Source organism: Caretta caretta, chromosome 2, assembly GCF_965140235.1.
Source record: "Caretta caretta isolate rCarCar2 chromosome 2, rCarCar1.hap1, whole genome shotgun sequence".
Lineage (NCBI taxonomy): Eukaryota > Metazoa > Chordata > Testudines > Cheloniidae > Caretta > Caretta caretta.
Window position 1 is genome coordinate 56,515,744 of NC_134207.1, and position 13,124 is coordinate 56,528,867.

General features: G+C 39.6%; 1 protein-coding gene across 1 annotated transcript in view; it reads right to left on the reverse strand.

The window, feature by feature from the left end:
* Positions 1-206: 206 nt before the first annotated feature.
* PI15 (peptidase inhibitor 15) overlaps positions 207-13,124 on the reverse strand; it is a 30,827-nt gene continuing 17,909 nt past the window's right edge. Inside the window, exons 3-6 of the mRNA XM_048841007.2 lie at positions 8,415-8,533; positions 7,943-8,075; positions 7,669-7,784; positions 207-4,704 (exon numbers count right to left, since the gene is read on the reverse strand). Coding sequence (XP_048696964.1) covers positions 4,569-4,704; positions 7,669-7,784; positions 7,943-8,075; positions 8,415-8,533 — 504 coding nt within the window. The 3' untranslated portion in view covers positions 207-4,568. The remainder of the gene's footprint in view (positions 4,705-7,668; positions 7,785-7,942; positions 8,076-8,414; positions 8,534-13,124) is intronic.

Sequence of the window (13,124 nt, forward strand, 5' to 3'; positions counted from 1 at the left end):
AAGATAAGGAAGAAAACTAGATTTCAATGGAGTTGCATGGATGTAACAGAGTAGAATTAGACTTCATATGTACATAACTCTCTTAGCAACACTAGGAGTTAAAAGAAAAGGAGTACTTGTGGCACCTTAGAGACTAACCAATTTATTTGAGCATGAGCTTTCGTGAGCTACAGCTCACTTCTAGCTCACGAAAGCTCATGCTCAAATAAATTGGTTAGTCTCTAAGGTGCCACAAGTACTCCTTTTCTTTTTGCGAATACAGACTAACATGGCTGTTACTCTGAAACTAGGAGTTAAGCACACGAATCTGGAAAAAAGAAAGCTCCACAGAAAAACTGGTAGGGTCTTATATCTATGCTAAAGAAAAGACAGCAATTCCTGCTTCTGGACCTATTGAAATCAGTGGCAAAATTCCCATTGACTTCAACTGAGGCCTAATCCCTTTCCCTGGGAATTCAGTGGGGAGTGAACTGATCCCTAGGAAGGGGGATGTATGGCTTCACAGGACCATTTGAGCAAAGTGAACCTTAGCGTTTCTGAAGTAGATTATTCCCCTGGGAGGAGATTTGGGATCACTAAAATGTGTTCATAGGCAATTTGAAATTATTACTGACAGGGACCTTATCCGCCTCCCAATCTTCACATAGGACACTTATTGACAATAATGAGAAAGTTCCTTAAGTGCAAAGTGTAATGATGACAGGGTTTTTTGTTTTGTTTTTTAGAACAGTCTAAACTTTCCCCTTTGATGCATGTAAGGCTCTTATTTAAATCAACGGGAGCCATGTGCATGCTTCTGAAAGCAGAATTTGGCCCAATGACTCTTTGGCCTACCCACAGATGCTGTGTTCCACTGAACATGGCTCACAAGCACTAGAGCATGTATTGTAACATCAGAAATAAAACTAATCTTCTGCAAAAATGTCTCCAGCACCAGAATATATAGTTTAGCACCAAAAAGGCAGCCTTTGCTAGCCATTTGCTCAGTAAATGACACAACAGTGAGTCAAAACTATCACAGGCAATTATTATAACACAAAGGGCTCCACTGGGTTCTTAATGGCATTGCTGCATCCTTTTAGCTTTTTACTCCTATAACTCTAATAAGTGCCTCTTATTTTAAATCACAGTTATTCTTCATCCCTATTTTATTTTTTGTACAGTTTTATAAATATCTGTTTTATATTTAAAGTAGAACAAAAGATATTGTATCCAAAAGGAATATTTTTCCAATAGCCAGCCTACTGTTATAAAAGCACACTGCTATTCTGCTCTGTAGGAAAAAAAAAAGTGCCGACTTGTAAACCTATGAAATGGGTGGTATATTCCCATGGTATTTGGGGTTTTTTGGGTTTCTCTTTTCTCAGTGTAGCTCTGTAATGGTGAGGGAATATTATATGACACCTTTGGTCTTCAGCACATTTCTGCTATTTTTATTCCAACAGCATTTTGTGTCAGGTAATCAATCAAGCAGCATTGACACAGGCTATCAAAGTAGATGGTTGCTGGCATTGTCATTATTCAACCCAAGGGAAAGCTGATGAGAGAAATTACAGGGATTCAAATAGATAATGCACGTTTATAAAAAATTGAAGAGTAAACTGCATTAGGTTAGTCAAATGTCCAGTTAGTTGTAACCTTCTCTGTTAAATGAAATATGTTAAACTAAATGTTTGTTGCTGGTTTTCTCAAAAGCTGCTCTTATGAAATAGCTTATATCCAGATTATTTCCTGCTGCTGCTGTAAATTACAGTGTGATTATGACAGATATAATTATCCGTAGCACCATTACTGTGTTTTGAAAAAAACTGCACCCCTGTTTGATAGTAGCAAAGTTTGCTATTATTTATATCTACAGAAAACAAAATATTCCAAATGATCAGCTTATTATTACCAAGTTAAAAAAAGTAACAGATACAATAACATATATACCCGTTATAATACTTTCAGCTGAATTACAGAATTATAAATTAATTTACAATTTCTAGTTCTGTTTGGAAAGTGTACCACACAACGTACAAGTTGCAAGTTACAAAGTGCATAGTTATTAAACATTAACTCCAATCCTTAGGCTCTGCAGCTTAGAACTTTTGTTAACATAGTCTCTGCCTGTTATTTTTTTACAAATTTTTGCAAATGTAAGGAAATGCAAACATGTAAAATTTTATCTGTTCCCCCTTCATCTGCCAAAAAACATCTGTCATGTGGAACAAAAATGCATTTTGCCTCTATATTCCTTAGTCAAAAACTCCCATTGGGTTACAGAACATGGCCTATGTACCACTTAAAACTAAACCTTTCAAACAGAGCCTTAAGTGCTGCAGAGACCTTGTGTTTTCCCTCTGCAAAGGGGTGAATTTCACCCAGTTGGACTATTTGACCAAGTGAGGACTGCAGAACCTCAAGCCCATTGTTAACAGTGAGGAAAACCTGTAACATTTAAATTGTTACTAAAATAATAGTTACAGAAACATCACACCTGGTTTGGTTTTTAATTTCTGATGCCTAGTGGCATTATATGCTTCTCTAATTATTGTCTTGTCAGACAAAGGAATGTCACCCAGAGATATGCTTGAAGAGCTACAGTACAATAAATGACTTTCTCTGAGTTAGTGTCAAATCATAGAGATCTGAAGAGTGATAATTCCATTTGGAATATACTACAACACTCATTCTGTCCATATAATTGATCCCTTTGGCAATAGGGTTGACTACATGTAAATTATTCCCATATTTGTAATTTTAGTAAAGTTATCCTGTACTCTGGTGGCAGGCTTTCTTAACCAGCCTTGGGAAGAGGGCATCTTTGCTTTAAAATAACATGCATATATGATTGATTCTGGTGAAGCTATACTATACCACTCTAATTGTTCTACTGAATCTGGCTGTTCCAAAGCTCATGAACTTCAAAGCTCCCAACACATCTGTGCCAGGCAGAGTGGAAATGTAGGAAATTGTAAACAACTAATCACTTGTATTCCCTGTTCATCATGAGCAAAATTCTGCCTTGCGACATGAAGGTACAACTCTCAGTCACTTCAGTGACAGTTGCACACACGTATCTGAGGGCAGAATTTCGACCCTGGTCTGTTATGCATACCATTCAGGAAAGCTATCTGTACATATATACAGTGTTTTAGTTTCAGCTGTAGTCCCTTTCTCCATAAATTTTCCACTTAGCTCCCACAAGAAGTTTGTTTTTTGGGGGAGAATAAATATATTTTTCTTCGCTGGTTTATAAAGATAATTTTCAGGAAATAGCCTCACCAGATTGTGTAAAGGACTCTGTCAACTGTTTTACAGATTCTGTTTTTTGGTTGCACACCATTTTTTAAATAAAAATTCCATTTTCACTTTGTGCTTTTTATTTGGGATATCCGTTAGTCAAAATTGTGCAACACTTAGGCCTAATTGGAAGTTTTACCGATAGGACTATTTCAACTAGGGATGTGATCTTTTTTGTTTAAACTGACATATTTATAAGGTAAAAGCCCTAGTATGGATGCAGATATACCCGTATAAAGGTGTTTTATGCCAATATAGTTATTCCCCTTCCTATACGGAATAGTTATAATGGTAAAAAGTGCCTTTACACTGATATAACTGCATCCACACTAATGGGGTTCTACAATGTTAACTACAGTATAGTTAAAGTGATACAACTTTCTAGTTTAGACAAAGCTTTAGTCAGGTTGGTGAACAGTTGCAGTTCCATCATATTTCTTAGTGGTACAAGGGCCAGGAGGGCTTCCTATTCTTTACTTCTCTATCTCCACACAGGCATCATTGATGATAGCAGCAGTGGTGTGTGGAACTCTTGAAATACCTTTAAATTAATCACTGTTGTGCATGGGGGAGCTAACGTAAGGCTAAATTCTGGAATTCCTCCTGCACATATGTTTTCTCTTGCTCAGAGTCCCATTGACTATGCAGGAGTAAGCAAAAGTGCAAATGGGAGTAACCATTTGCAAGATGAGGGCAATGTATTCGGGGCAGGGGAGGAGTTGTACTTTTTTTGTACATTTGTACATTTTTCAGTTTTAAAGCACTGGTGTAGTTGCCAGTGAGCCTGTATCTATAATTTCAAATTTTAGACTTAAGTTGACAGTGCCCTTTTAAATTTGCTTTTAATATCGAACAGAACATATTCTTTACGAATCAGAGTAGCAGCCATGTTAGTCTGTATTCGCAAAAAGAAAAGGAGAGTTCTTGTGGCACCTTAGAGACTAACAAATTTAGCTCACGAAAGCTTATGCTCAAATAAATTTGTTAGTCTCTAAGGTGCCACAAGAACTCCTATTCTTTAGGACGTTACACTTTCTTAACATGCTTAAGATTATCCTTCTCTACATGATCATGGCCTGAAATGGAGAATTATAGTTATACATTCCAAAGAGTTAAAAATGAATCTATACTGTACTCTGAAAGCTAATTATACAAAAGCATATAAAAAGAAAACAAGGGTATTATTACTATATATATATATATGTAAAATATGTGCAAAATTCAATATACAAGCTTTTGTTTCTCAGCCATATTATTTAAAAATAATGTAAACTCGTGTTAACTTATTTAAACCAATATAAGTAGTTTGATGTTATTCCTGGAAAACAAAGATTGTCAGTACAAGCCGATCCATAACTAGGAGGGCAAGCGGAACATGGGACTCCTACTTTATATGGCGCTTCTCCAATCCAGTTGCCCCTGAAAATATAAAGTAATACATATTTTTAGTAACTTAAGAAAAAATATCCCTTAATAAGTGCAAACTAAGTATGGGTGATGGATTGCCCATCATGTATTTATAAAATATTTTCATATTGCATTGTTGACAGACACTATTTTCGGAATGACTTTTGCAACTTTGCTCTCTAGAAAGAGAAACCAACTGGAGGGCTCCTGTTAATAAGATATTAGTGTCACAATGTTGTTGCAAAGTTTTAAAACTTTCATTGATTGTATATTTGTAATGTTTATTTTCAAGAAGGGAGTGGGTCTTTTGAGGATCTTGTTATAGGGTTTAGCTGATCTGGGATCCATTTTGCTGGGTATTGAGTGTGAACTCGTGATGGTTTGCTCAAAGGAACTGGGAAAACAAAGGACTAGTCACAAAGGCATGTAAAAAGAGTGCAGGAACTGTGAGATGGTTGGCAAGTTTCACTGAAAGATGAAGTCAGGGGTCTATTGAGATTTCATGAGGACCAGGGATTTGTCTGGAGGTTGTGGGTGCGTAGTTTCTGCTAGAGGACCGAGGGTACAGGTAGGTAGCAGGCTGCAGAGGCAAGCATGAGGAGTGGGGAAGTCTCAAATGAGTCACCTGAATAAGCATCCAGACTTCCAGATGCTTATAAAAAGCTCTAAACTTTTAGAGATTGACCCATCACTATTGACTCTGGGATTACAGGATGGTCACTGGAGAAAGAAAGCTAAAATTAGATTTCTACTTAAATGTTGCAGTTCACTAAGAAAAGAACCTTCTAATATATGTGTGATGTGCTACAGCAGTGAGTAATGCAGTTATTTGTGAAGCATTTTCTCGTTCCCCCCTTTCCAGCCAATAAAGATGGATCAAAAAGCCTAACTTTGGGTTGTGTCTTGGAAGAAAGTAGGAGTCTCTCAAATACTTTACACATTCTTATTCCTATTCCAAATGGGCACAGCAGACGGCACAAGCAGGGAACAGATACTGTAATCTAGAGGAAGTGCCACAAGTTTAATGTTGGCTTCATTCACTGTATCATGGGTGATTAATAGAGCTGTACATTAAGTATATCAGTTAATTACGTCTAAACCATACACACATTTTTAAACAACCTTTCTTAACACTGTTTCTGAAATCAGAAACTCAAGACAATGTTTTTCAACCAGTTTATAGTAGGGTATACATCAGCTAATAGGAGGTATAGCACTGATGTCCTAGGAAAATTCCAATTTGAATAATGTTATTCTGCACCTCTAAAACCCCTCTCATTTAAAACGGTTACAGCGTCCTTCACTTCCTGCCCTCAACTATTGTATAGTTCTGTGGTATGTTGTGTAGCTGAGAGGTGCAAATGACTTAGTGATTAGTGAAGTGTGACCTATATGTAGATATACAGGTCCTGACCTTGAAGTCCTTGCCAAGTTTCATTCATTCTTTTCAGGCAAATTTCCACTGACATCAAAACAGGGACATAGGAATTGTCATGCCAGACCAGAATAGTGGTCCTTGTAATACCAAATCCTTTATCTGACAGGGCCAAATACTAGGGATGAAAATACTGGTCTCACTGACTTCACTGGAGCCAGGAATTCACCCAAAATACTTCAGAGGAAGATGTTAGAAACCCTTTAGGTTATGGGATAACCTGCCTATAGGGGATGTTTCTTCCTACCTCTAGTCAGTGAATAGTTGGCTTAAGCTCTGAAGGATGATAGCTCACATCTCATTTAAAACACTGTTTTATCTTATCTGGTGTAACTGCAGTCTAACCCCTTTTTAAATCCTTCTAAGCCTTGGCATCCATATTTAGCGGCCATGAGCTAATAACTTTGATAGAGTAAGGGCCTAGTAAAAACTGAGTTGGAACCTCAGGATTTCTTCTACAGATTGCAAAGTATGTCAGGATTTTCAGAACAAAGGAAACTAAATGTAACATATCATTATTACAGGGTTAATAATGCATCAAATAATGAATCAAATAATTCAGCAGTTCTCAACAATGCCTCTTATTCATTTGCCATAATTGAATGAAATGAATGATGTACCCTAATAATTTTGTAATTACTTTCTGTTTTTGTAATTTTTGATACATACATACACTATAATGCCTGGGTTGCTATTAAAGACAGGCTCAAGTTATGATATTTGGAACCTGATTGGAATATCAGTCCAAACATCCCCAAAGTGTGGAGATTGGAGTCAGCTCTAGTTTTACTGTCTGATCCCCCTCTAGTTCCTTTGCCACGATTTTTTATATTAATTGTATTAGTAAATATAAAGGACCTGCAGTCTTGTCTCCCAAAATAGAAGTGGTTTCTTCTTTGGGGTTTTTTTCCCCAAAATTTCCCTGTTTGGGGGTTGCAACTCTTTAGAGACAGTTAAAAATTATCTTCTTATGTATATAGCAGCTGGGACAATGAAATTACTGACACTCATTCACTGCCCTGTTCTTTACCACTTATGGGTCTGTGACATTTAAAGTTTATCAAACCTGTACTACTCATCATTGTTTATTTGGGTTGTTTTATACAGCACGATAGAAAAAAAAAATAAAAAGAGACCTGAGGCGCTTACAGTTTAAGGCCCCCGTCTACAATGGGCCAGCTCATGTCAGTAAGTGCAAATCAACCTAAGTATGGATTGCAGAACTGGATTCCCTAACAAAGCCAGGGAATGAGGAGAAACAGGTGGAGGAAAGGAATAATGCAAAGGATGAGCATTACAATAATAAAAGATCATGAGATGTGCTTTTGTTAAATACACATCTTGTTATTCCCCTTTGGTTTGTTTATATACAAAAGTAGTACATTTTTATAATTCCAATTATTATATTTGTTTGAGGAAGCAGGCCCAGCATAAAAGCATGACAGGAATGCTAGCTGGAAAAAGGGAGTAAACAGTCCTATCAAATAACCCGTACATGCATGAAGTATAAAAGTAAACAGAATGAAAAGAAAGCAACTCACTTTGGGGCATAGTTGCATACCAAGTAAACAGCTCGTCGCCAAACAGATCCCCAGACATTCATATTGTGGCATGTGTGGACTGCGCAGCCTATACGGTTGGAAGTGGCCCAAACCATCTGAATAAATAATCATTATTCTTATGGTGAAGTCAACATTGAAAAGAAATATTATTTATTTACACACACACACACACACACACACACACACACACACATCACAGACAAGTCCAATTTTGAACTATAGATTGGTGAAGGATGAATGGAACTCATATAACCTGTGTATAATGTGTGCACATGGGTCCATAGCATCTCAGAGGGCATCTAGGGTTGCAGTCCTGAGGATATGGAAAAGCATAGTCTTTCACTTCATCATACCATGGCTTTACCAGCTGAAGAATGGATCGATACCTAGATTAATTTAAAGACATAGGTGGGGGGGAGGGAAAGTTGATTTTTCAAAACTTGTTACGTTAGAACATTTGGCCTGGCATCCATAGTACAGTCATTCACAAACTACTATTCTGTGGAGACCTGAAATCCTTGGTTACAGTAATATTTGCCAATGATTAATTCTCATATTCCTGAATGGAATGAAAATCTTTATAAGCTGTAAACAAATTGAGTTCTTGCCATCGCAGTAGCTAAAATGTTCAGACTGGTGTAGCTCCATTGAAATTGACACCAGCTGAGGATATGGCCCTCAATTTTTTTATTAAATAAAAGATTTACAAAATGACAGCTACCTACCTTCCAGTTCTTACAGATAGGTTTTGGCCCAAGAATCTCAGTAAGTAGGAAGGTCCATGGTCCCAAATGCATGTTGCAGCCCAAGCCTCTGCAGACTTGGCAAGAGTTTCATCCCAAACCTGACAAAGTAAAAAGTCCTTAGCAATGGTAGTGAAAAATGTAGACAAATGCAAGATGCAGGTATGATATGATATGATCAGGTCAATATAACATATCAGATTAACAGCTCAACACTTGAAGAAGATTTTTATAATGCTTGATGTTAAATCTGTGGTTCCCATGAAAAATATGTTGTCTGTCTTATAAAAAATAAAATACAGTGAGAGATCTCCAGCATCCACAAGAACATGGCTACAGCATGTATAGGGACTTGTCAGATCTATCAGAGGGCCAGACCACACCACAAAAGTCCAGCACCCCAAGTATGCACCTGTGCCCCATCCTGTAGGAGGAAGGGTCATCCTATGGCACTATTCTCCCAATCCACTTTCCAGGAGTCTTTGGAAGCTCTCTGTATTGGATAGAGTCCAGAGTGGGCAGTGGGGATCCCGTGAATTGTTGGGGAGCAGGGCTAAGAAGACACACATTGTCCTGTGGAACATCCTAGAAAGGATAATGCAACCTCAGATGGTATAACATATTCCATGAAACCTCCTACACACAGCAGGTGGAATAGCCAGCCTGGCTTTTTTGAAGCAGGGCCGGCTCTACAGTTTTTGCCGCCCCAAGCAGTGAAAAAAACTGCCACCGCGAACGGCAAAAGGGAGAAGCTGCCACCGATTTGTTGTCGCGGCCGACAGAACAGAGAGGCAGCAGCTGAATTGCCGCCGCGGCCGGCGGGACAGAGGAAACACTGCTGCGGAAACACTGCCGCCCCTTTCTAACTGCCGCCCCACGCACCTGCTTGGAACGCTGGTGCCTGGAGCCAGCCCTGCTTTGAAGCCAGGTTGTCAGGAAAGTGAAGGACCAGAGTGGAGGCAGAGGGTGTCCTCGGAACTCATCCTCCAGGATCCACACTGAGCACGTGCTTCCATAGCTCATCCCACAGGGGATCAAATGCTATTCCCCAGTTCAATAATCAGCAAACAATTCTGTGAGGAGTTCTTTTAGTGATTTCTTCCCCCTAAGTTTTCTTCCATGATTTTTACTGTGAGAACAAATGATCCAGCACACAGTTTCTTATTACTAGGGATATTTGAATTAAAGGGGAATTTTTTTCCCCTCAGGGGTTAAATAGTGTCTTCTGCTTGTTTCTCATTTGTTCACATAGATCTTTGGTTTGACTCAACTACAAACAGTTATGAAGTCATAAACAGAGAAATGTGTCAGTCAAATAATATAAATAGCATCAATCAATAATCTCTTACAGAATGAACACATATTCAGGGTAATGCCTCTAATAATGAATATTTTACTAATATCATAGAATATGCGCAGATCCCAATATATTTAAAAAATAAAGTTGTGCTCAAGTAACAAAGTCTAGCTCCAGACTTAGATGCATGTTCATAATGCCTCAATGTTCAGGGTATTCCAGTTCAGGCTTTTGATCCAGGTCAGCTTTAACAAAAACAAATAGAAATTCAAGAAAAAAACAAACAATCTGGATAAATATTTTATCCAGGCCAAAAATATATCTCTAAAAACAAAAGCAAACCGAAAACATGCAATGAGGCTGGAGAATGGAACATACACTTTGTCACATATGATGTAAGATGGACAATTGGGGATAAACATCATAGAGGACAATTTGGCACATAATGCCCATTTCTTGACAATGAACTAACGAGCTGCAATTGATTCTGGGAATTACAGACCAGTGAGAATGATCTCAGTACTAGAAAAATAGTTGAGAAAAATCATTGACGTTAGGATTATGGAGTGACTCAAAGGTGCCCTCTTTTAGTGTAACCAAATATGAGATGCAGGAGAAGGAATTGATAGTTTTAAGTTAATTTGGATTTTCGAAGTGCTTTTGATGAAGAACCTTACAAGAACCTCTTGAGGAACTCTAGTAGCCACTGGAAGGAAGTAAGTCTCATCATGGATTAAAACTGGTTGTGTCAGGAAGCTAAGAGTAGTAAGAAAGTAAATAGCCAATTTTAGGTAGGATGCTCCAGGGATCCACAAGAATGTAACATATTTGGATGACATTTGGATTAGACTAGAGAAGAATCTGAGCAATTTCAAAAAGACCTAACCAAAATTAAATTATATTTGGGTAACTAGCTAATTATATTTGGGTAACTAGCAAATTAAATGCCAAGTGGACAAATAAAAGCCAATGAACTATGTAAGTATAGGCACGCCTGTCTGAGGAGCCTCTGAATCCTTTCACAGATACCCTGATTAGACAAACCTCTAGATACTTTATGCTGACTTTGAAGGATTGCAAATCCTATGATGCACTCCCTGGATGCTCTCTGGGACTGGACAAAGCTTCCTGGGTCAGAGACTATTTCAGGGGGTCAGCGGCCTCCATTTTGTGAGTATGGAACTACAACAGACAGCTGCTTCTCCCCTTTGGATCTGGGCCAAGGAGAAACAGAGACAGTCCTGTGATTGAGTTGCCGGGCTGAAGACACATGACCAGGGCTAAGACTACACTACAGATGACAGCTTGTTAGTGCTGAGCCCTTGCTCATGGTCTCTGTCTCCACAGCTAGGCATTGAGGGCAGGAGCTGAAGACTGTCGGTTGTGCAGAAGATCTGAATCTGGCTTAGAGACCACTGAGTAAAGAACAAGTTACCCCTGAGCTATGGCTCTCTAATATAACAACTGTTACTGCAACCTACTACTGTGCAACTGAAGCTGGTCACAATACAAAAGTGCCTCGCTCCTTGTTTCACCTGGACTGCCTTTGCTGGACTTACCGAGTGCCGGCTTGAACTCCTGTTCAGCCACTGCACCAACACAAGAGAGGGCTCAGGACTGTAAACTTAAGGGCGAGCGCACAGTCAGGGATGGGGTGGTATAATGCCAAGAGTGTGGGTGAGGTTTATGCTGAAACTTGCTGTTTAAAGCTGCTGCCATTAGCTGAGCTATTACAGCACCACTACTGTTTTGGTGTAGATATAGCACGAGTCTATATGAGTCTGTTTCATTTTGTATTGTATGTTGGTAGGATAACTTTTAAGTAAAATTGTGTTGGTTTTATTCTGGGTGTTTATTATCTGCATAAGAGCCATTATTCATATTTGTGTACCTGGAGGCCACCAAGGTATACCCATAGGTGTATACTGTGCCTGTCCCGGGAGAGGCACCGCCAGCTATCAATATTCATAGGAATTAGAGGAGTAACGCAGAGGGGGGGTGAGGTTCTGTGTCAAGCAATGTGCAGGGGATCAGACTACAGGATCATGATGGTCCCTTCTGACCTTAAAGTCTATGAGTCTGTGGGTGACTAGAGGATTCCCACCTAATTGTCCATCTCATCTGGGACCCCCAGGGTCTCCATTATCCTTAATGATGTAAGGCAGAGGCAATGTGGGGGTAGTCACATGGGGTCACATGCCCCCTCTCCAGATTTCTCAGGCCGCCTCTCAGGCCGCCTCCCAGCAGCAAGGAGGCAGTGACTCCCCCTTGCAGTGGTGCTGACCATGTGTCTGTACAACGCAGGGAGGGAGGCAGCAGCAGGGCGACTGGCTGAGCTCCCCCCTACCCCGCTACATGGGACTCCTTCCCTGTTGCTGGAGTCCCAGTGCTTCCCACTGCTTGCTTTACAGACTGCCCACTGTGGTCAGTCACAGGGTTGGATGCAGAGGTAATATGTGGGGTAGTCACGTGTCCCCCCAGAATCTTTCAGCTGTGCCACCCCTCTCCCCCCGTCCACAGTTATGTGTTACCTCTGGCAACAGATGAGGGTTGCCTGTCCCTGAGTAACCTGGGAAGGAAATAGGGGGCGGGGGGAGAGAGAGGAGAGTTACATAAGGAACAATTTAAAGGCCATGCTTTAGAAGGCTAATAGTGGAAAAAATTACAGTAAAGGTCCCTCCAAAAAGGCACCCTCCAAAGTGAACCTTCAAAACTTGCTGAGTTCACAGTCCTATGTGCCCAGAGCTGCAGTAATGGGGTTGTCCTGGAATAAAATGGTACTATAGTTCTAACTCACATCTGTGACTGCATGTGAAGATTTCAGAATTTTGTCTATGTAAAATTTATGAATGCTAATTGATTTTATGAAATTGCTATTTCAATGAATGTCTCAGTGTATACTCAAAAAGAAAAGGAGTACTTGTGGCACCTTAGAGACTAACAAATTTATTTAAGCATAAGCTTTCGTGAGCTACAGCTCACTTCATTGGATGCATCAATTCTATGTGGATGGCTCATTAAGGATACTTCACTCTAACAATGGGCCATAAAAAATACTTCATATTGCCCATATAGCTCTCCCTGAGGATGCCTCAGGCACTGAGGGGGCCAATGGCCAACGCTGTGAGTCAGCAAGCCATGTAAGAACATGTGATATGCTCATGTGACCCTGGACTCCATCTTCGGACAGTAACTTTCCACAAACAGGGGCTGCAGGCTTTGGGACAGTAAATTTCCATGCACATGACAGAGGATATAAAAAGGCAACTGAAACATCTCCATTTTGTCTTCATTTCCTGCTTCATTTCTCTGGACTGGATTTCTAACAAAGAAGCTCTAAACAAGGACTGATTACCCCAATTTGTTTGAATGATTCCAGAGAGGCTATTGCAAGT